Source organism: Melospiza georgiana, chromosome 6 (assembly GCF_028018845.1).
Source record: "Melospiza georgiana isolate bMelGeo1 chromosome 6, bMelGeo1.pri, whole genome shotgun sequence".
Classification (NCBI taxonomy): Eukaryota; Metazoa; Chordata; class Aves; order Passeriformes; family Passerellidae; genus Melospiza; species Melospiza georgiana.
Window position 1 is genome coordinate 29,017,630 of NC_080435.1, and position 25,466 is coordinate 29,043,095.

Sequence of the window (25,466 nt, forward strand, 5' to 3'; positions counted from 1 at the left end):
TCCACTTGAAGTCCCCTCTGCACTCAAGCCTGAAGACTACCTTATAAGTTGCTAAAAATACAGCTGAAGAACACTTGTGATCCATGAAGATTCCTCCCTTTTCTATCTCTTCAACTGAAGATGACAAAATTCTGAGGTGCAAACAAAACCAAAATATCTTGATCACGCAAAAAATTGCATGAAGTCATTGTATTCTATATAGATAACTTCTAGGTATTTGGATTGGCCACAAAGTCTACACCTTCTCAAATCAGTTTCTTAGAAATACACACAAAAATTACTGAATGACTGCCCAAAGCAGACTCAAGCATCCTGGCTTCTCTCCTGCCAACCATGTTGAGAAAACACTCCCACCAAACTGGCCACACTTTCCCTTTGCTGCACCAAAACCTTGTCTGACTGAGAAATGATTCTGAACTATACAGGAAGCCCCACACCACAAAAGTACTGTGGAAAGATAATAATTGATGCAGAAAACTAATTATTCTTCAGATTTAACACATAGCCCTTAACTCCTTTCCTATAGATTTGGGAAATTTAGTTTCTGCAGCATGTGCAATTTTTATGTTAGAAAGACTACAATTTCATCAACTCCGTTGTAGGGCACCTACTCATTAAAATATGCATCTACATCTATCTATTTCTATCTATTTCTCTCCATTTTGGTTTCCATGCCTTCTGAACCTATTTACTCGTTCCTCTCTTGGCCTTTCTCACCTAATGCCTTTAGCAAACTACATCTACACTAAGAAAAATCCTCAAACATCAGCTCTTTTATTCTAATACTCCTCTTATTCTTTTCTTCTATTCCAGTGACCCCATTTCATCTGGATTTATGTACTTACTGTTATGCTCTTACTGACTTATTTTTCCACTCTCTAGCTTGCTAATCAAAATCCAGGAATTTGTCTGCAGCAAAAATCCAGTCTTGATTCAACTGCACTGCTCTTCCCTCTCCAAGAGAGCACACAAAATGTCCTCTCTCCAGTTGTTTTAGACTCTGTTCAGCCACTCAGACACAGAGGAGACTTTACAAAAGTACTCCAGTTCAGAGGGAGCAATGTGGTGTCAAAAATTCACGGGGTTGGAAGAGACCTTCAAGATCATGGAGTCCAATCCAGCCCCAACACCTCAACTAAACCCTGGCACCCAGTGCCACATCCAGGCTTTGTTAAACACACCCAGGGATGGGGACTGCACCACCTCCCCATGCAGAACATTCCAGAACTTTCTCACCCTTTCTGTAAAAAACTTTTCCCTTCAGACACAAATCATGCTCTTTTTTTGGGCCCTTCCCTCGCTCCTGGTTACCAGATTCTTGTGTGATATGATGGATTTTGGTGATCTCCTCTTCCCTATTAATTGTCATGGTTTTGCATGGGAGATGTTTTTATCCGTGGAATACAGTGAGAAATATGATTTCCATCCAGCTATGAATTACCTTTTTAAAAAAAACCAACCAATTTTCACAACCTACACTACAAAACCTTCTGGAATGTGTAAAATAAGCATAATTATATTAAATAATAAGCACTGATGAAAGACACACATTGACAGCCCCAGTGAGGATCAGCTGAATCCAGCTCAGTGGGAGCTTTACAGGCCTGAGTTTTACACTGGATTTGTAATGATTTGTAATCTCCTCCTAAACTGTGGAATACACAACTTAATGCGACCACTTCATGTGGTCAAATTTTTACTCAGCTGATTTTCCACACACCAGATTTAAAAAGCTGGTTAGTTAGAAAAGGTTTAAAAAGTGCTATCCCTTCTCATTTAGTAATTAATTAATACACTACTGTGGCTATTTTGCCTTGTGTATAAAGGGTATTCACTTCAAAAACAAAAGATGCACCACATCCCTAATTCTGTACATCAAACCAGGAGCCTTCATTTTAGGAAAGTCACTACTGCTTCCAAATTTTAAATCACCTTTTGTAAGTAAAAAATAAATAAATCTGCTACAGTGTATTTTCACAGATAACTATAAAAAACTCCTCCCTGCTGAAATGACATAACTTTTAAGTAAGCCACTTAAAATGCAGAGTTGCTTTTTCTGTCTGAGGAAACTGAAGAGAAATCAGTTCTAATTTTTTTTTCCAAGATCAAACTAAGGAGTACTCTCTACCTTCCACAGCTTTGTCTTTCCTACTTTCCAATATTTTCTGCAAAGTTGTCAAGTTTTTGCAGGAATCTTCAGCAGAAAATAGAAAAGTAATATAAAAAGGATGAATCAAATGCAGCTGCATTAAATTCTTGACCTTCTCTTCTGAGAGGATTATTTTGGAGAAATATTTTCAGATTTTAAAATTTTTACTATACACCATTTAGGTTTTTTTTTTCCCATAGTGGAAACCATTTTTAAGGTTCTAAAATTCAAAAGTAACGACAGGCATAGAACAATGCTGAAACCACCAGAGCTCAAAAATTCAACTTAAATTATTCTGGACTTACTATTGTGAGTCATAAAGTAACCATTAAGTAGTGAGGAAAACCAACACTTACTTTCTAAACAACCTGATTTATTAAAGATTTTAAACTCTGAAATCATCTACAGTCTCATGGAATCACCTTGCTAAATTGAACTGACAAGTTTAGACAGGTTTGGAATTCCTGCTTTATTTCCATAGGGGATGTGTGCCTGTATTTGAATAAGGGATATATTTGAAGCTGGAGATGTGCCCTGAGTAAATCAACAGGAGGACTTTACCAGAGGATTACTTAGATGCACCAAGTATTTCTACCTTTGAAAGAACTACATCTAGTGACTAAACCTGACCTTTAAGCAAGAGCAAATGATAGAATATTAACATCTCAAATTAACTCAGTAGCTCAGCATCCTTAACCCTTTCTCCATGTTAGGCACAGATTATTTTTATAGCTAGACATTATTTTATCCATGCAACGCAATGAGAAGTTATCATTTCCATCCAACTATGAATTACCTTTAAAAAAAAAACAATTTTCACAACCTACACTACAACACCTCCTGGAATGTGTAAAAAATATGTGTATTTATATCAAAAAATAAGCAGTGATGAAAGACACTCAGCAATGGTCAGGGAAGAGAAATTCAATCCAAACTCAACAAAGAGAACACTCTTCCTATGTGGTGCAGGCACATTTTTGATGAATGAAAGAACTGAATTAAAACTGCAAAGAGAAGAGATGCCAGCCATACAAAACTGGTGGACTGAAATGGCAGAGGTGGAGGTGGCCCTGGATAAACACAGCTTGAGAGCAGGACACAGCACTGACAGCCCTGTCCCGGCACACGGAGCTGGACACTGCTGCTCAGAACAGAAAATAGGGATGGGGAAAACATTGGAAGCAGCTGGATGAAGAGAGAAACCCAAGCCATTATTTCCCAGCCACATGGCTGGGAATCCAAGAGGATGAAACTTTGAGTCCTCATGGGAACTGCACAGATTAACAACAAGCAGTTTTGAATCCCATTATCAGTATTAGGGGGTTCAATCTATTTGTTCTTTTATCAAAGCTCAATATCCAACAGGCAATACTTTCAAATTTCAGAATCAGAACTTCTGCCCCTCAGAGTATTAAGTCCAAACTGTTATTTTATTTATAGCTCATTATGGCATAAAAAAAATTAAAATGGGCTTAAGCAAGCCTCATGCAAACAGCCTTGCTCTGTACAAAATTAAACAATCATGCTGCATTTAGACAAAATGAACAAATCAGTACCAGTGTGTCCCTTGCAGTACAATGAAGTTCATCCTTTTATCAAAGAGACAAGATCAAAATGCAGAAATTAACGTGAACATAAAAATCCCAAAATTGGGAGCTATTGGAAATTGGGAGCTGTTTAAAAACATTTGTCCTGCTTTATTCTACATGTACACATTATCAGCTGTAATTGTCATTATCCACAGGTTAAGCAAATGAAGTCAGGACAAAACCTGTCAAGTGTTCTCATCTGACACATCCATAGGTCGATGTGAATCTGTCTGCACGTCACAGAGCCCATCATAACACTTCACATCACATTACAAAGAAGCTGCAAGACAGCCAGCATTAAGCAGGAAAATATTAACTGGCTATTTCCTATTTAACTTCTGACTGAGGCTGGATTCTTGTTACATTTCCCTGCCTTAAAAAAAAAAAACAAAAACAACAACAACAAACCACCTCAGTAAATTTAATGCCAGCCTGTTCTTAGGAGGAAACTCCTTTGCCCCTGCTTACAATCTATGTAGTAAATACCACTTTTTACTGAGACTTGCCAATAAATCTCACCCCCTGACACAGTGTCTGTTCATACTCAGTTTTTTGGCTGCTCTGCCACAAATGCCAACAAAGGGACCAATTAATGAAAACTTTCTTGATACATTCCCAGTGGATGAATGTCTGCCTTGCAGAAGGTACCTTGACAACATCCATCTCACACAGGCCAAATGGTTGCTCTGTGGTAGCAATTAAGACACCACCAGCCTTGGCTAGATTTAAACCAACAACCAAATCTGTGTAGGCCTGAACAAATGCTCATAGAAATCTGGAGAAATTAACTGCTAAACAAGGGCTGGATTGGGTCATATAATTGCATCCATTTCTCTGGTTATTTACAGACTGTGAGGACACATTTTAGTAAGAAAGCAATTACAGTTCCTGAAACAAAATCTCTCAATCTGGCCACAATATGTAAGCCACATCTATAAATATCTAAGAAATCAACAATTATTTAAAATTATTTCAAAAATCAAAATATTATGGTAGGCTGACATTTCCTTTGTACTCATTTGTTTTCTCTCTCTCAACTAAAAGACTCTGTTCAGTCTTCATCTTCCCATAGCTCTGGCATCAAATTTGGACAATTAAGCCTAGTGCAGCATTCCTCCTCTTTCTAAAATTACATTTGGAGATAGAGTTTTGTTGCTTTGATCCAGAAATGCTCATCAGAGGGACTCTTGCTGCAGACTGTGAGCAGGAGAGATCAGTGTGAGAGCTGCTGGGAAAACCCTGCCTCCACTGCAAAGTTCAGCCTGACTTTGGGGGTTTTTTTATCAGGGTGTCCACCCTGAATTCTCTGTCCTCAGACAGTTTAAATGTGGCTGATCCAGACCCCCAGCCCTCAAGAACAAGTAATTCTGCTTCTATTCGCCTCAGGGCTCAATAAATTAATGTTTAAAGCTATCCAAGATATTAAACTTCTGCATCTGAAACACTATCAGCTAAGTTTAGCACAGTGTAGGAGAGTGGGCTCCCCTCCACACCCCAAATCCTGCCAAAACTGCACATTCCCAGCTCTGAACTGCCATTACAGGGCTTGCAGCACTATTTTCAAATTATGCAACATGTTTTGCAAATTCCAGATCAGCTGATAAAGCACCAACATGTAAAGCTGAGCAGTCTCCCTGCTGGACACAGCACAGAGAAGGAACCATATAATGCAATTACAACACTCTGAGAGCTCTGTAATTACATTCCAAGTCAACACTTTGGCTAATTTTACCTCCATCATCACCTTGAACACTTTCAGCCACAAAACCCCAGCAGCCTGTACCAGAATTAACCCCAGATCTGGTATTCTATGTTATATATATTTAATATATATAATAGAAAATATATATTACATATATTATATGCATTATATATATATAAAATCGATGCACATTATACATATAATACATAATATACAATATATAACATCTACAATATATATGATAAACAATATATAATAAACAATATATAATATATAATATATAATATATAATATATAATATATAATATATAATATATAATATATAATATATAATATATAACAGATTTTATATTATATTTTATTTGATACATATCATTATATATATTTTATATATTATATATAAATTATATATAAAATATATAGATAGATATTATGATATTATATATATGTAGACATTCTATAGGATATATATTTTATATATAATTATATATAATATATATTATATATAAATATATATAATATGGATATTCACATATATTATATTTTATAGAGAATATATTATATAATTATATATTAAATTTTTATTATATTATATATAATATATTAAATTTGTATATAAATATATACAATTATATATAATAGATTATATAATATATTATATAATTATGTATATTATATATAAAATTTAATATATATTTTAAAAATATATATATTTTTATATATATTATATCTTTTCCATGCCAGTGTCAGCCCTAGGTGAGCACCCAAGCCTCCAAATGAGCATTTGCTCTGGTTGAGGGCAGGCTGGCTGCTGTGCTCTAGGACCCAATTGTTTTCCTTGCACAATCCATTCTGGGATGTGTTTTAAATCAGAACACAGGCCTAATGATCAGTTAGTTCCTTTATTAAATTGGAATTTGAACTTTTGGCTAATAAAATTTAAGAAAAGCATATTTTAGCCACCTGTGACAAGCAGGGAACAAAGCGTCCAACGTGCACTTGGCCCCCACCCTATGGCACTCACTGAAAGGTCACAGCAAGAAGCCATTTTCCAGCTTCACCAGCTGAACTTGTAAAATTGGGGCAGGGTAAAAATACACACTGTTTTACACAAACAAAAAAGAGAGGTTATTCACTCAATAAAAGTATTCTGAAACAGGAAGATGTTTATCTCAGTAAAACAAAGAAGTTTAAACTGCAGGAGAAATTGAGGTAGTTTTGAAAAGATTTTTAACCATTAAACTTCTGTAATTGCAGGAAGAACTTCTGAATGAAGAATGGGAATTAATAGCAATGTATTTATACAAACAAATGGGGACACCCCACTAATTACCAATAACTAAATAATTCTGGCATCCCACCTTCCTAGACTCAAAGTGCTTTTCAAATCCCAAATTTCACCTGAAAAACTCTGGAGCCCTGCTCTGTAATCCAAAACCATCACTGTGGTGCTCTTCACTTAGAACTTTTTGCCATTTGATCACAGGAGCCATCAGGAAATCTCGCTGTTTCCCTCTTACTACACAGTTTTATTAAAAAGAAAAAAAGAACATCTATTTATAGATGAGCAGCTCTTCCATTAACTAATACCTGGGCAAACAAAGGCTACATGACTTCAGAGCAAGACATGGACACAACACAGGGTTGAGAACTGGATATGTGCTCCTTCTGTGAAGGATGGAGCTGCCCCAGGGTCGCAGTGGGAAGGGAAATATTCCAGCAATGAAGATTTCCTTCCCTGGCTTTTCCACAGGTCTGTTTTGCACATAAAGGTCTTGTACAGTTGCCACCCTGAGACAACACCACAGCGGCCTACATGGTCCAGCAGGTACTAATTAGGGAGCATGTTCTGTCAACACTTTCTTGCTCTTCTTCCATTAATTGATCATCCTGCCCAATTAATACAATGCAACACAGGATTCTGGAATCCTTGGGATCCTTTACCTGGGAGAAGCAAGGATGAAGGGAAGAAAAAGCCTCCCAAAAGGGCCACACTCATCCAGGACCTGCAGTGACAATAATACCACTGAGCTGAGAGGTTAATTATGTCCCTACTAACTTGCTCTTGAGCCTAAGATTGTTTTTTATCTAAGAATAAAGACAAAAAGCAAAAAAAAAATCCCAAGCCTACTTCATCTGGCAGGCTATATTATGTTTAGATATGGTAACAGCTTATGGAAAGTAAGGGCTGCAGAACTAAACTCAGTTGACCATTAACAGCATATTTATCACCAGAATGTGTGTGCTTAATGTTACCACTGCTAGGTACCACTGCTAGACCAGAAAATAAATCATGAACACACCAACCCCACCTCTGCACACAGGACAGGAGGTGCCCCCAGAGCCAAACCATAAATCAGCATTTCATAAAAACTGCGAGAAATCAAACACACGGGTTTGTTTTGTTTTTTTTTTCCCATTGATGAAACTGCACTGAAGACAGCAGAGAGAAAAAGCCAAGGACAAAGCAGCTGCCAAATACAACGCGCTACTGCCACCTAATGCTGGGCAGGGCACAGCAAAGCCCGGCTTTGTTCCTCTGCTCGGCCCCGGCCAAGGGCGAGCCACGAAGTTTCCATGCCTTCTTCAATATTTGCTCCATCCCCGACAGCCTTCCTAAACTGGGCTGCGGGGATGGCAGCCTTTCTTGTACACAAAGCAAGGAAAAATAGGGAAAAAAAAAGGGAAAAAGAGGAAAAAAAGGGGGAAAAAAAAGAAAAAAGAAAAAAAGTCTTCCTAAACTGAGCTGCTGGGATTACGGGATTGCGGCTTTTCTTGTACACAAAGGGAGAAAAAAGTAGGGAAAAAAAAAGAAAAGAAAAAAAGAAAGAAAAAAGGAAAAAAGAGAAAAAAAAATAGGGAAAAAGGAAAGAAAAAAAAATAAAGGAAAGAAAAAAAAAAAAGAAAAAATAGAAAAAAAAAAAGAAAAAAAAAGTCTTCCTAAACGGAATTGCTGGGATCGCAGCCTATCCTGTACACAAAGCACAAAGCAAGAAAACAATAGAAGAAAAATGAAAAAAGGGAAGAAAAAGGAAAAAAAAAGGAATAAAGAAAAGAAATAAAGAAAAAGGGGGAAGAAAAGGAAAAAAAGAAAAAAAGCAAAAAAAAAAAGAAAAAAAAAAAGGAAAAGAAAAAAAAAGTCTTCCTATACTGAATTGCTGGGATTGCAGCCTTTCTTGTGCACAAAGTTAGAAAAAAAGAGGAAAAAATGAAAAAAAGGGAAAAAAAAGGGAAAAAAAGGAAAAAAGGAAAGAACAAAAGGAAAAAGAAAAAAAAAAGGAAAAAAAAAAAGGAAAAAAGAAAAAAAAAGAAAAAAAAGAAAAAATAAAAGAAAAAAAAGTTTTTCTAAGCTGAATTGCTGGAGTCGCAGCCTATCCTGTACACAAAGCAAGAAAAAATAGGAAAAAAAAACCGAAAAAAAAGGAAAAAAAAAGGAAAAAAAAAAAGAAAAAAAGAAATAAAAGAAAAAAGGGAAAAAAGGAAAAAAGAAAAAAAAGAAAAAACAAAAAAGGGAAAAAGAAATAAAAAAAAGAAAAAAAATGAAAAAAAGAAAAGAAGAAAAAAAAAAGAAAAAAGAAGAGAATAAAAAAGTATTCCTAATCTGAATTGCTGGGGTTGCAGCCTATCCTGTACACAAAGCAAGAAAAAATAGGAAAGCAATGAAAAAAAAGAAAAACGGGAAAAAAAGAAAAAAAAAAAGAAAAAAAAGAAAAAATAAAAGAAAAAAATTTAAAAAGGAAAAAAAAGGAAAAAAAGGAAAAAAAGGGAAAAAAAAAGGAAAGAAAAAACCCTCTTCCTAAACTGAATTGATGGGGTTGCAGCCTATCCTGTAGACAACACAAGGAAAAATAGGAAAAAAAAGGCGAAAAAGGGAAAAAAGGAAAAAAGAAGAAATAAAAGAAAAAAGAAAAAAAAGGAAAAAGGAGAAAAAAGAAAAGAAATAAAAAGTCTTTCTAAATGGAATTGCTGGGATCGCAGCCTTTCTTGTACACAAAGCAAGAAAAAAATAGGAAAAAAAATTAAAAAAGGAAAAAGAAGGGAAAAAAAGGGAAACAGAGAAGAAAAAAAGGAAAAAGAAAAGAAAGAAAGAAATAATAGAAAAAAGGTGAACAAAAAGAAAAAAAAAAGAAAAAAATGAAAAAAAATGAAAAAAAGAAAAAAAAAAGAAAAGAAAAAAAAAAGTCTTCCTAGGCTGAATTCCTGGGGTCGCAGCCTATCCTGTACACAAAGCAAGAAAAAATATGAAAGAAATGAAAAAAAGTAGAAAGGAAAAATAAAGAAAGAAAATAGAAAAAAGGAAAGAAAAAAAGGAAAGAAAAAAAAGAAAAAAGAAAAGAAAAAAAGAAAAGAAAAAAAAAAAGAAAAAATAAAAGAAAAAAGAATTTCAAAAAAGGAAAAAAAAATTAAAAAAAGGGAAAAAAAAGGAAAGAAAATAACCTTCTGGCCAGAAATTCCCACTGTTACACACAACATCCAGCACAGCACACCTACACCTTTGTCTGAGACAAATAAAATCCAGCAGAACAGAAATATTTCAGGTAACACTTTTGTTGCTATAGATGTAACTATAAGGAGGTACTTGCTGTAATTCAAATATTTGCAGCAAAACATCCCCAAGACAGCACTCTGGAGGAAAAAGGAGTTTTCCCCATACATTTTAGTTACTCATTACCCACGGGATAAATTTGCAAGGAAACAACCACAGACTACCCAAATTGCTTAAACTGCTTTCTTTTTAAACCAGCCAGAATTAAATGAAAAAAAAAAAAAAAGAAAAAAAAATTAGGATTAAATGTTCACAGCAATGTGCAACAGGTAAGCAGAACACAAAATGGGTGTTCACTGACAGCTGCACAGTGAAAACACAGGATGGGACTATCAATCCACTGCAGCAAACCCTTGAAATTACTGGAATCCTCAAAGTGCAATTAAAAAAACCCACAGACTAAATTACACTGTCACAAACTCATTAGTGTCCACACTGGATTTCTTTTTTTTTTTTTTTTTTTTAAGGTATCTTGCTTAAATATACTTAAAATGCATCTGCTTTTCTCATGGTTCTGTAGCATCATCCTGCTACTTTGAACTTCCACACTCTTTGCTACTTTAGAGCCCTTCAGAGCAAAAAAAATCAAGTGTAAAAGTTTCAGTTTCTATTGATGGAAAGGAATATCAACTGTTGTTTGTATAAACACAAGAAAACAATTCTTTGGCTAATGAAAATGAGGAGAAAAACCAGAAGCCTTGATTACCAAAAGGTACATTTTTAGAAACACACTCTCTTTCATTTTCTTCTCTTTCCATGGCTCCTTATTTTCCTATGAAGAGTGACCCAAGAGCTTTAAGAGGTACTTCAAAAAGCCCTTTGAAAGCTACACTAGACAGCAGGAGAAGAAAAAACAACAGAAAATCCATCAAAAACCAGCAAAGGAATGAAGGAGGAAAAAAACCACTTAAATTTACAGGAGTATAAAGGTAAAAATAGAAAGGGAATTTCAAAATTTTTTTTAATTTCTGGCTCCTATGCGCACAATTTACACCAATAATATCACTTTGAACAATGTTCTGTTGTTTAGGCATGGATTATTGTGGTCCTGCTCATATAATAACTCCAAACAAACAAATTGTTAGGAATACAGTTTAGGCAAATACTACTTTCATGTGAACACAAACTCCCAAATCCTCTGTTTTATTATAGAAAAAAAAAAAACCACAACAACCAAAAAACCCCAAAAACAACAACAACAAAACCCAAAAACCAAAAAGACAAAGAAACCACTCCAGAAAAAGTACTCTGATACCCACAGCTACATATCAGTATTCCAAACCAAAATGTCCCATTCATTTTCCAGTTCTTTTGGAATACCTGAAAACACCCTCATAGATTTAAGAGGTCAGATTTAAGCATAATGCAAAATAATCCAAGTCAAAGCACAAAGCACAATTTTCTGTACTGGCCCCCTGCCCCAGTCACACGCTCAGTATTCCAAACCAGAGTGTCCCATTCATTTTCCAGTTCTTTTGGAATACCTGAAAATACCCTCACAGCTTTAAACAGAATGCAAAATAATCCGAGTCCCCAAGGCACTTCAGCTGCAGAGTACAGGACTTTTAAAAAATTAGTTATTAGCAACCATAACTCCAACACTTGCACACCAAGGTTTTGATTTTGATTTTTTTGTTTTCTTGAAACTGTTTCTTTCAGCTTTCCCCATCTCTGAGAGCAATGTAGAATCCATCCCCACAGGGTTTGAAGCCATTTGAGATCTCAAAATAACAGGTTTGGCCCTTGTTGAATTATAACATTTAAAATGGACATAAAAAGCTACTTATTAACAGAATTTACTCAGTTGTGAAAACCAGTATTAAAAAAAACAAAAACCAAAAAACAACCCAAAACACAAGAGAAAGAAACCTCTAACAACAGAAGCAATAAATAAAAGTGAGCATTATTTCAAGAATTCATAGCCACAGTGACAGAACAATTCCAAACATAACTTATGGAATCACACCCACTTAGAAATTAGTTTGTATTGGATTTATTCATAGGCTTGAAGGATGTGTTGCTACCTTGACTGATCACTAGTTTGGTGTTCATTTAACTTCTGATTTGATACTTGATTTGGCAAATTCCTCCATTTACAGCAAGGGAACAACTTTGGCAGCATGTCCCCACAAGGCTGCAGGGACACACTTTGAGGGGGAATCCAGGATATCCAGAATATTCTGCTCACTCACCAGCATTCACCACTGACCTCTGGGACACTGGTATTTCATAAAGCTCCATCTAGGCAGTCTCAGCCTTTACACAACTGCCCCATTTCAGAAGGGAACAGGCAAGAGAAGGAGGTGGAAAGACAAAGTCAAAGCTCAGCACAGATCAGCAGTAAGGAATAATCCCAGTTTGCATCCCCTGAGTTTCAACAGCAACATTTCCAGTGGGGGATTTAACCCTTTTCTTAATCCAAAGCTGGGGCAACTGAGAGGTGTTTTAAAAACTTTTATTCTGTTTTCAGTCTCATGAGAAGGGTGAGACAATACAGATGTTACAATTCACACTATCACAATCAGAAGCCAATTATTTCCTAATTACAAAACACTGTGTTTCTTGGCTTCTCAGTTTTAGCCACACCAATGCTGTAAATACCTTAAAGCCAACCATCTAAAATGCATCATTCATAGTTCTATTTCTCAAAGTATCTAGTTTTATTTGCAAGGCCATCCTTTGAAACTTGTTTGTATTTCCATTTCCCTCTCAGCAATGTCTGTCCAATTCCATGGCATTTCTAAGTCACCATTTCTATCTCCAGGTTTGCATACAGATGCACACTTTGGGAGCTTTCAGAATTCCCTACAAACCCATTTTCCACATTCCAGGAGCCAGAGTTTCACTGGGAGAATCCTCCCAAGCCCATCTTTGGCACTGCCAAGCCTGGATTGCTCTGACAGTAGGCAAGAACCTCTTAAAAGAGCTGAGTTCCTGCCCAGCCTCTCCTCAAACACCTCAGTAGTTACAACCTCATGTTCTGCCAAGGAAAGAAAAATGTTTTTAGCTAAGATGCTGCACAGCAAACTCATTCATCTTTGCCTTCTCTGACTCTTATAGACATTCTTAGGTCATAAATCCAAGCAAAACAGAGTGAATTTTTTCATTATTGACAACGTAGTAGGAATAACAATGAAGGGTCAAGTTGGACAACACTCAGTCAACAGCTGACAACTGACTCTTCAGCCTTGAAACATCACTTTTAATTTACTGAAAATTAAATGACAACAAGTTTATCCAAATGACTGGCAGAGCACAAAAAGCTGAACTGTTTTTCTAGAGCAATAAGCTACCCACAGAGTATCCTACAAAGTATCCTATCCTCACTTCTGCATTAAATCAGCTCCATGAGCTCACGTCTGCCGAGCATTTGAGCTCAGTGGGAGATGAGGAAGCATTTCTGATGCACTGAGGCCACCAGAAGATGGAGGATGGGACAGTTACATCATTCAGATGGGGATTTTCTGATCTCAAGTGTGAAAAGATGGAGGAAAGAAGGAACATGAGAATGTGTTGCTTAAACAACATAATAATTTTATTATGTATTTCAAACAGAAGACAAAATTAGACACATTTATTTAAATAATAAAAAACCCAACAAGTCCCCCAAACACTGAATTTTACAGGTTTACAGGTTAGTACATCCCAGGACAATATTTGAAAAAATTTAATAACTATCTGAGTTTCAACACAAACATGATCAATTTTGTTTAACAGCCATAAGAGATCCCTATATAAACACAGCCATTGCAACATGATTGATTCTACCCTGAACTTTTCTCACCCTTCAGACCATTGTTCTGCACTTAGACCTTCTTTAAATAACTGACCTGGTGCTTAAAATTTCTGAAGTGGGCTCCTGAATGCATGGTCTGATTTGGAAATGCTGAACAGCTCAAGGTGCTCTTGACTGTGGCTGCTCAAACATCAGAACAACAGAACATTTGTGATATAAAAGCTTTATGCTGCTCTTTGTAGCCTCCTTCTTTGTGCTTTAATTAGTATATTTTTCTCTGTGATTTTGATTTCAAACAGCTCTCATTAGAAATGAGATAAAAGGCCCACTGCACAATATAAAATTACTTAAATATGTCTTCAAAATGCTGGAAGAACACTTGCAAGTGTTAAAGAAATAGCTATATGGCATTTAAAAAACCACTCAAGATTTTATTTTTGATCAGAATTTGTATTTTATACCGATTCAGGACATAGTGAATATTTGTGAGTATTGAGCACCTATCACAAAAAGCCTACCAAACAGAGTATAGATCCTTTTTTTAATACATGTTACAATGAGTAACTGACATAACCAGGGCACAAAGTGTTCAAGAGAGGTATCAGATTCCTCTGCAGAGCACAATGACATCAAAGGCCAAGTATATACTGGCCAAATCTCCCATTTCAATTGCCTGGTGCCCATTCTGTTGTGTATGAACCATAAATCTACGGAGGGTGAGGTACCAGAAGCTGCTCATTATAAAATGAACTGTCGACAATAACCCTGTAAGTAAAAAGATTAAATTTAGAAATAAATAATTAAAAAAAAAACTAACATTACTTTCACAACTGGCCGAAGTACCTGAATAAGCAATGCACTATTTACTTGTTGGCTTATTTGGTTTTCACATTCTATGTAAGTTAAAGACAAAACTTCTGCAGGGATATTCACACCTCAGCCACTTGTTAAAATTCACCTGCATCTTTAAAAAATCATTACACATTACAGTGTGAACCAAACATAAACCAGCACCAGAATCAGGTGAATAAATCACACAAGTCATAGTTAAACAGCAGCAGGCCATGACCTGGCTAATGAAGCTGTTGGAATTAGTGATTTCTCTAGCACTGAGCTTCACTGGGCACTACCTACACTGACAATCAAATCCTCAAGTTGAAAATATGCCCCTTCTTTTTATGCAAGTGGTAATTAGGAAATGGGATGTAGAGAACAGCTCAGAGTAAATCCACCCTGAGCATTGAAACAATAGTCCTTTGTATCAAACTTGATGCTTATCTTTTTCTCTGTAGCTATTAGATTAACTCCACTGAACTTGTTCTGTTTATGTTGTCAAATTACAAATCCATTTTCTACCAGTTAGGTGAAGTTAGAATTAGCTAAGCATGATGATCTGTTAAACACTTCTAACAAGTGTGCTGCTATTCAAATAAAAAAATAAAAACCTGCCCAAGGGTATTGAAAGGGGAATACTTACACTGCCTGAATCTCATGGAAAGCATTATTATCAGGCTTCCAATACAAAACTCAAAGTTTTTTTATTTTTAAGTTTCAAATTCTCAACTTAAACTCAGCATGAAGCTCCTCAGTAGGCAGGTCCTTTCAGGAGTAATATTGAATTTACCTTGCAACAAACATGAAAAGAACAACCACAAAAAAAGAACAAGCAGCTCTTTACATATATGACATCCTCTACATTTCTTGTGATTGCAGAATTGAGGTGAGTACAGAAATCAGTAAGAGAGTTTTTACTCTCCAGAAAGTCACGTCTTTGCTTTAAACATGTTCCATGCAATAAACTCTTGAAGTAATTTTGCCTCATTAAATGGAATTTCTATTCATTTCCTTGTTTTCTGTTGCTGAGAGTCATTCTCACCTGTGCCTGATGCTCTATTTGCAAATCTTCTCCTCTTTCAAACAGATCAAGTGAGCACCTTAACACTTGGTATTTATACACACATACACCCCACCCCTTTTGATAAAAAAGACAATCTTTGTAACACTCTGTGTTAAGTGGCACATATTTGTAAGTGGTACATATATTTTATTTCCTTACCATATTAAAAATAAGAGCTTCTTGCTGCTGCCTGCTCAAATTACATGGATTTTCTTTAAGATTAGGGCACACATTGTAGCAGAAGCATATAATTTTCTTGCACAATAATTTTTTTCCAGTTGAAAGGTATCCTATAATATCATCAGCATCAACAGGAATAGACACCTGATTTTCAGCTAGACAAAGCTTATGTGTTTGGTGACTTTATTCCTGGTGAAAAGCAGTTTTCAGATATAAAGCAGCTACATAAAAATTCAAAAACAATCTGACAACTTATTCTTTGACAACAGTGCTAGACCAAAAGGAAATGCAAAAATTGTGCCAAAAATAAGATGAGGGGAGGGGTGTGTGTGTGTGTGTATGTCCCCTGGATGTCTAATTTCTGTTGCTCTAATTTTATCTTCTGTTGATTTTATAAATGGAACATAAGCACTGCCTTTCCTAAAAGCTGAATGGATTCCTTAAAAAAACCAAGCACAGAGCACAAAACCCATTTATCCATTTAAGAAATCACCTTGTTGAAACCAACATGTATGTGGCTGTGGATCCCAAATATCTCAAACCCACCAGCATGTTCTGAAGACAGAAGATTAAAGGCCTACTCCTACCACTTCAGCAAGATCTTAATTTTCAGAATTTGCTGGATTCCTTTCAGAGAATGGGAACTACAAGTCTTCTGTGCCTCAGAAAGCATTTCAGTATGAGTTTGTAAGAGCCAGCCAAGGAATCTCTGCTGGTTTCAAAGCACTCCCTTGCAGTTTTTCTCCTTTCAGAATTACTGCCTGGAGCTTTGTGGCAGAGTTTGAACCTGCATACACAGAAGTTTTATCTTCTTCTAAAAATAAACTTTATATAGAACTCATAATGGCCCAATGCATCTTGTGCCCCAAAGTCTGTCATCTTCAGCTGCTACTGATCCTTACAGTATTAGAGAATCAAGATGATCCACTTATCAGAGTCACCTAAGTACACAAGAACTGTTAGAAAAAAAATTAAGTCTCAAGGAAATTTTATAAGATACTTAAATAATTAGAAGGTGTGGCAGGAAAAAAAATCCCTAGTTTTAGCCCAAACTCATTTTCTATATCAAATTAATACTGTTCTTAAGGACTGAACTGATAATATCTATAGTAAAATAATTCACTTGCATATATGTTGTGACCTGACCATATTAAAAAATGTAGTTTTAAGTGCAGTAAAGAAAAATATATTCACTCTAGTAGAGTGTCTATGTACAGTTTTGTTCTGGCTTATTAACTGTTTCCATCCTCAATTGGTTAGAATTAATAAAAAGGGGTTTGTTTTCAAAAATTCACCGGTTTTACACAAATTTGCCCTGATGAAATCATTCTTACAATGCTACAATTTGATAACTCTTAATTGTGTACTACTTTGTATTATGAAGGTCAATCCTGAGATTTAGCTGCAATTATAGTCATCTTTTGGATGACATATGGCAAGACCTCCAACCCTTTTTAGCTCTGGAAATTTTACATCTGCCTGTTCCTTCAAGATGCTAAGCATACATGTGTTGACAAATACAGAAAATAGCAGATGGCAAAAAGCAAATGCTCAACATGGAGCACTGGGGATCACTTGAAAAAGGCCTGGACTCAGAGATTTGCCATTTTGATTTTAACAGCAGAATTATGTTTTAAAAGAAATTCCACCATCTCTTCTGCTTGATGCCAAGTGTGATCAGAATATTCATGATTACAGAATCAATGTCATATGAACTGCAGCTGGTATCCAACCTGCAAGTTGCTTTGCAAACCTTTGGATTTAAGGCTATAAACACAGAGGAGATGAACTTCTGCAGCTACATAAAAATTGGAAACCATTCTGCACCGACCATCAATTTTGACATGGAATCTTCTATTGCAATCTGCTATTCCAGCTTCTAAAAAGCTGCAAGCAGTGCTTGGCAATGGCAGTGCCACTTGTACCACCCTCAGGAGAGAGCCCAAGGAGCAGCTGGGCACTTGGAGAGGAGGTGCCACCACACTTTGGGGAGCAGAGAGTGACTCCACCTGAAAGGACACAGAAGGTGACACAAAAGGTCCAGCCAGGGCTGAATTCTCACTAACAGGGAAAAGTGAATGACCAGGGAACAGCACCAGGATAAAACCACCATTCAGCAACACTCCCTAAGAAATCCAGTATTTGCAAGTCCACAGCTCAGAAACCCCAGAAAACATGCCCTGTGTTAACATTTCTGTCTTAACATGCCATGGCAGACTTTCAGCAAAGTCTTACCATTTTTCCAACCATGGAACCTCTCCAACTGAGGCACCTTCCCACTGTAACTAAGAGAAGATATGTGCTGTGCCCTCCAGTCTCTCCTACAGCCCATGGAGGTGCATAAAAACCTTGGTATTCTCATGCTTTAAGGAGCCCAGAGTGACTGGGGAGTGCTGCATGAGGATGGAGAGCATCAAGCAGAGCCTCTAAGAGTTCAGCTAAAAGGAAAAGATGAGCACAGACAGGACAGATGGTAACAAGCACAGACAGGCAGCAGATCGGCCTTGGGAAAACACCTACAAGTAACCATCAGTAAACATCTCTTTTTAGTCAGAGGGATCCATCACAGACACCAAAAGAAAAACAGAAAGAAGTATCTTCGCTTTCTCTGCCATTTCTCACTGACTTTTCAAATGAAGAGCACTAACCAAGCAGGTTGGAAATACACAGTGCTAAAGAAATGCTTGTGTATTAAACCAATACTTTAATCTTCTGAAACTAGAATTAGAGAAGTAGACACACAGCTGGAAACTTTGCTAATTCTGGCTTCATATACCCCAAAACAATGACATGAAATGACAGTGAAGTACAGTTCCATAACACAACTTAAAAAAACTTCATACAAGAAAGGGACTATGAAAGTTTCACTACTGTAACAGCTCTGAACAACACCTGTCATTTTAAATCCATTATTAGACATTATTTCATAGGCAAATACATATATTAATTCCATTACAGTATTCAGTTTAAATTAGCCCCATCTGGACACAAGAGGTATTTTACACTATGGTCTTCTGACCACCATTAGGAACAAACAGACCTTTACTCATCTTTTACTCACATTTTCCAGCAATTAAATAGAACAAAACCATGAGGAGGTCCAAAAAACAATGATTTCTATTCAAAATAGAACTAAGAAACTTGGCTTCCAAAGCCCTCTCCTAAGTTAGGACAATCAAAGTTTAATAGTGAGAAGCAAAGGATTTATGCCCAGAATCTGCACACAAACATCTTGCCAGGTGCAGGACTTAGACTAAGTACAACAGTCAGTTTCAGGTAAAGAAAAAAGCTCACAGGAGGCACTGAGAAGGAGGAGATGTACACCAGCAAATCCAGCTGAAGAATACCAAGATGCGTCAAACTGGAACATACTGGTGAAATGACCAAACTTTAAAACTGTTTTTATTGTGGTTAGAAATAAAAATTAACAACCTTCCCTCCAAACCCATGAATTTACTTCAACTCGTAACAAAACTCAGTCTCCTGGTCATTTGCATTCTCTTTACCTCCCTTAAAATTCCCAGCTTCTTATCACATTCATTTTGGCACTTCAAACCACCTCAGATCTGCCTTGCACATGCTCCAACAAACACTCTGCCAATACTGGCAGCCTAGCTAGCAGCTTCCTCCAGAAAAGGGAGTTTTTCCTACAAAACTCAGATCTGCTTGCCTTTCTTCCTCTCTACCAAGTCACCAGCTTTTAAAAAACAGGAATTTAGTTACTTTGGGAATTCTATCTGTCTATCAAGTTCAGCTGAAAAGAGTCAACAGTACCAAAAAAGATACTTCACTTTCCTCAGAAATCCAAGGCAGAGCACTTTTTCAGCAAAATGCCTGAATCCAAGGGAGGGAATACAACAGAATAACCAAGAATCACACACAATAATAATCGGGTAAAGCTCTGAGATTCTCATGGACAAATAGCAGCAGCGCAGAAAAAAATAGGGGAATTCACAGAATGTGAAGTCTTGAAGCATGACCAAGAATACAACTCCACAAAACCTTATCAGAAGCTTTCCAATAAAATTAACATATTTTCCTCCTATTCATTTTTTATTTCATTACTGCTGACTATCAGAAAAGAAACTTCTTTGTTTGCTTTACATCTGGTCTTTGTGTACTTGAGGGTTGCATCTGATCAATCACAAAAACTGTAAAAACAAACCCCCAATTATTACTTTATTGGTTTATAAAAATGACTTTGGTGTATTGTTGGAAACCTGAATGCTGAGAATTTCAGAGTTTCTGTGCTGAAAGGCACAGATCCTCAAGAGAACACTGCATTTGACCTGAGGCTGTGGAGAAGCTTCCAAAATGGAATGACAGAACTGGGATTGTGGGTGTGGAGTTTGAATAGAAGTGTGTGATATCACAGAGGGGAAAACTTAAGAGTTTAAGGGTTTAGAATATAGTAATATATATAAAAGAAGATGGAGGTGCAGGCTGGTGCTCCTTCTGCATCTTCTCCTCCATAGGTTTGGGTGGTTTTGTGTAATTGGATAAAAAAGTCCACATTGTGTGGTTGGTTATTGGATTAAAAGTAAAAATAATTTAGGTGTCATTTCTTAATTGGACAGTTTATTCTTAAAAGGCCTTGTAGAGAGGGAGATGCAGCTCCATTTTTAGTTTGTTAGAGTGAAGTGCTGTAGAACTCACGGTTTGTGAGACTAGAATAAGAACCCATAAACATCTGAGTCCAGACACAAAATACCTTCTCACACATTTAATCCTGACCTTGGCACAAAAGAAGCAAAGAATCAGTGTATCCCAAAGATCAAATACATAAATCAGTGTATCCCAAAGCTCAAATCCAGCCTTACCAACAAAGCAAGTTTTTGGTATTTCCTTTTGAGTTCTGCTGGGCTGTCTGAAGGTTTGGCCCCCAGGACCTTGTACCAGTCCTTGCGCTCCATCCTTCCCAGGGCCATGGCCTGATGGGTTTACAATCCCTTCCTCAGCACTGCCTCAGGAAATCAGATCCATGAAATCACAACCTGGAAGAGAAAGAGAAAAAGCAAAAACAAGGATATGGCAAACTGCAGGATGACAGAATTGATTGTTCCCCTCAAGCACCTCTACACCATGATGTGAGAACTATTGTGCAAAAAAAGTTAAATTCATGTGGCCATTCCATCCCACAGCCTGTCAAATGTGAAATCTTGTGTTTCCTATCCAAGTGCCTCAGAATATCTTTCTTTAAAAATCATTTTGTGTGTAAAATGAACTGCTTAGAAACACCCCAGGTTACAGACACACCTTTTACACAGACACTTTTCAGAGCAAACTTTTGACTTTGAAGCAATACCGTACTTAACACATAGAAACATAAACTACATAAAAATGTGACATTTTTCAAAATGGGAATAAGATCCATGCAAGAAGACACAAGAAAAGGTGTGTGTTTGTTTTCACAAAATGAATTTTTCTTCATCCTGCTGAGTAAGAAGTCAACTTTCTTAAAGCAGGAGAGCACATAAAAACAGATAAACAGAAATGAACCAAAACATATCAGGTTAGCACAGGTCACTAAGCAAAACCTAACCAGCAGTGTGGGTATCAATTTTGGCCATCTTTCACCAAATTAATGACTCAGAAAGGAAAAAAAAAATAACAAACCAGCAAAAAGAAGTGCCAGTAATAGAATGGCAATGCTTGAGCTTCACTCTGATTCTTAGGAATCCCAAGAACACTGCCAGCAGGCAAGAGCTTTGTAAATCTACAAATATATTTGTAAATACACAAAGATATAAACTTTAGGGAATTTAGAGATTTTGGGGAGCTAAGATTTTAGTTAGAGAGAAGCTTTATTGGAGTTAATTAAAATAAATGGCTAGACCTTGAAGAAGCTGGGTTTATGATGAGGAATACAGAAACTGATAAATAGCTTTTAGGAACTCAAAGACAATTGTAGGCCTCTGTTCTGAAACCAGCTGAAGACTGGGAATGGGAGTCCTACTAAGGGTTCATTTGTCATATTTGCATTGTAAAGGCAGAAAGGTCAGAATGAGGAAGACTTCAATTACTTCCTCATTTTGGGACCCCTCCCCATGACAGAGACAACCGACCCATTTCACGGAACAAACTGTGCATGCTTTATGGCTTTGGAACTAATTTCAATACAAAGCAGGGAATGGGATGTACCAAAGTTATGAATATGCACTTCTATTCTGGGTATTCAGTACTTGTACAGATAAAAGGACCCTGTAATCACCTGTAAATTGCGGTGTGTATTTGGGAGTAATCTTGCAATAAACACACACTTTCTAACTTTAAACTGTTAGAGAGTCTTTGTCTGTCACAGCTGGATATCAGTTCTAGATCAACATCCATATTTTCTTAATAAATCACTATAACCAGAAATTAATTCTGAAACAACAACAAAAAAAAAACAGGTTTGGGTTGGTTTTTTTTTTTTTGTTGGCTTTTTTTTTTTTTTTTCCCCACATCAGCACTAAAACTGCTTCCTGGTGCAGGGCACAGCGCCACGGGGCAGGGGCCAGCACAGAGGGGCAGGGGCCAGCACAGAGGGGCAGGGGACATGGGGCAGGGGACAGCGCCACGGGGCAGGGGACAGCACAGAGGGGCAGGGGCCAGCACAGAGGGGCAGGGGACATGGGGCAGGGGACAGCGCCACGGGGCAGGGGACAGCACAGAGGGGCAGGGGCCAGCACAGAGGGGCAGGGGACATGGGGCAGGGGACAGCGCAGCGGGGCAGGGGACAGCACCACGGGGCAAGGGACATGGGGCAGGGGACAAGACCACGGGGCAGGGGACAGCACAGCGGGGCAGGGGACAGCACTGCACGGCACAGCGCCGCGCTCCCGTCCTGCCCGCCCCGGGGCCGCGCTCTCCGGCACCGCTCCCCTACAACCGCGGCGGGCGGCACCGGGGAGGCCCGGCCCAGGCCGCGGCCTCGTGCACCGCTGCCGGAGCCCTCCCGCCGCCCTTCCCCGCAGCTCCGCAATCCCCCCCGGCCCAGCCCGGTTCGGTTCGGACCCCCCGGTCCCTCCCCGGCCCCGCGGCCGCCCCGCGCTCCCACCTGCCTCGCACTATCCATGGCAGCGCACGCCTACCTCGTCCGGCGGGAAACACCCTGCTCTCCCTCGCGGCGCTTCACGCCTTGCAGCTCGGCCGGCGCCGCCTCGGTTGTTTCCCGCCGGGCAGTAGTGGCGCCGCACCGGCAGGAAGTGCGGCCTGACGCGTCTCCATGGCGACCGTGCCTCCCTCAGCCCGGCCCGGCCCGGCCCGGAGCTGCTCCGGCCCCGCCGCCTCCCCCGCTCCGGCTGCCGGGGCTTCGGGCCCTGGAGGCACCGTCCTGTTCCCCTTCGCTCGCTCGTAGAGCCGCAGAGCCGCTCTCCCCGCAGGCACTCCGCCTCCCGCCCGGCCCCGCAGGCGGAGCGCGGCAGCCCGGCCCGCCGGCCTTGGATCGGAGCGGGGCCATGGTTTCTTCGTTCTGTGGGGTGTTTGTGCTGAAGGAGAAGGAAGGTGATCTTGGTGAAAAAAGATCAAGCTCTGGAAGCAGGTTTTTTATGATGTAAAGACTTTTTCTCATTAGAAACATACAAGAAACCACAAAGCACCTTAACACCCCCAGCCCGCCCATAAAAATACGAAAACAGTGCAAATAAAACCCTATGACCACCACAAAAAACCAAACAAACAAAAACCTAAAACCCCCATCACAAACACCAAAACCCCACCCCATAACAAACAAACAAATAAAACCCACAAGAAAAACAAAAAAACAAACAACTGCCAAAAAAACCCCAAAACCCCACCACAAACACCAAAAACCCAACCCCTAAACAAACAAACAAACCCCCAAACAAAAGCAAAAAACAAACACCCCCCCAAAAAACCCAAAAACTCCACCACAAACACCAAAAACCCAACCCCTAAACAAACAAAACCCCAAACAAAAACAAAACACAAACATACCCAAAAAAACCCCAAAACCCCCACCACAAACACCAAAAACCCAAACCCACCAGAAACAAACAAATAAATCCTCCAAGAAAAACAAACAAAACCCCAAACAAAAACAAAAACCAAACACCACAAAAAACCCCTCCAAAATCCCAACCCCTAAACAAACAAACAAATAAAACCCCCAAGAAAAACAAACAAACAAAACCTCGAACAAAAACAAACACAAAAAAAAAAAACCCCAAAAACCCCACCACAAACACCAAAACCCCAACCCCTAAACAAACAAACAAAACCTCCAAGAATAACAAACAAACAAAACCCCAAACAAAACAAAAAACCACAAACACCTCAAAAAAACCCTAAACCAAATAAAATCCCCCTAAAAACTTCGGTGGATGCTGTAGACTTTAGCTTTTGGAATCTTAGGTAAAACTAGCTAGCAAAATCCCTAAATGTTTCTCCAGGCAAACTCAGTTCCCACAACACTTTTAAATGGAAAGCATTGTGACAATATAACAATGTATGCATCCTGTGACAATATTTTTATGTAATAATGTAGAATTAAAGCCACCCCTTTTCCCTTTTGTCACCCTTTGAAGTGTTTGGGCTGGACAGAAGCTGTCAGGGAGCGTTCCTGGCATATTGTTCCACCAAACAGAGCAGAGTGGGACAGCTGGGCTTCAGTGGGAAACATGGAGAATGTATTTAGGTTTTAAAGGTGGGAAAACATCAGATCTGCAAAACCACTCTATTATACCTGATTAGGCTGATTTGTGTCGGAATTCAGGACATCCTGGATGGCTCAAACCCCTGCCAGGGGGCTCAGAGACCCTGGCACAGAGCCCAAGACACCTGTGACTTTAATTATGACCCATAGAAAAAATTACCATCCTTCGATGAAATCTGCAAGCCACGAAAGTCCAAGTAGAATAATAGTTAGTTTGTCACAGGGTGAAAAAGTAGATTTTTAGAGTTTTTAGAATGGGGGTTCAAGAGGCAAGATCTGGGCATGTCCAGCCTTTGTCCTTCTTCTTGGCCTCCACCTTCTGCTGTGATGTTGGCACTTTTAGATTGGTTTGGAGTAGAAGCTCACTGTCTAACACAGGTGATAGGTATTGGGAAGTTATTGTAAATAATGTACATGTAGATTTTAGTATAAAAAGGTAACACCACCCTGGGGGCAGGCAGAGTGCCTCTGTCTGGACCTCAGCAGGTCAGAGGAAAAATTTTGTAGCTAAGAAACAATAAACAACCTAGAGACTGAGAACTGAAGAGTTCTGACTCCTTCTTCAATTGCCAGGCTGGAAAAAGAGACTTTCTAACACATCTCGGAGTCACTCTGACCAACAAAAGTCCCAAAATGCTGCTTGGCAGGGTTCCTTTTGAAATGAGAATTTTCTTCTTGGGCAAAGGTTTCAGTGTGGTTCTGTGTGGCTTCTCCTTTACTGGGGTTGGTGTTGTTTTTAAAAAGTTTAAATAACATTTGGAAGTGCTTTAAAAATGTGGTGGTGTCCTGGAGATTGGTCACTACACCTGTGCTTTCACCAAAAATGGTTAATATCTTCCTAAAGACTAGATACAATTTCCTTTATTACTTATCCCTTATGCCAAAAATTCATGACTATTGCACATTGAGGGTTTTTTCAATTATAAATCATGATATGATTTTTATCAGCTCATAGAGTATTTGAAACACAGAGTTGTTTGAGAGATTGTGAGCAACTTTATGTCTGTAATG

At 38.3% G+C, this 25,466-nt stretch overlaps 1 protein-coding gene across 3 annotated transcripts in view; it reads right to left on the reverse strand.

Annotated features, from left to right (window-relative positions):
- Positions 1-23,064, reverse strand: part of DNAJC24 (DnaJ heat shock protein family (Hsp40) member C24) — a 34,496-nt gene extending 11,432 nt beyond the window's left edge. Inside the window, exons 1-2 of one of the 3 annotated variants that reach the window (XM_058025579.1) lie at positions 22,873-23,064; positions 20,620-20,793 (exon numbers count right to left, since the gene is read on the reverse strand). In XM_058025579.1, the coding sequence (XP_057881562.1) occupies positions 20,620-20,727 (108 nt within the window). In that variant the 5' untranslated portion in view covers positions 20,728-20,793; positions 22,873-23,064. Of the gene's footprint in view, positions 1-20,619; positions 20,794-22,010; positions 22,159-22,838 lie in introns of those variants that run through there. The other 2 variants (XM_058025577.1, XM_058025578.1) reach the window with 2 other exon arrangements.
- Positions 23,065-25,466: the final 2,402 nt, after the last annotated feature.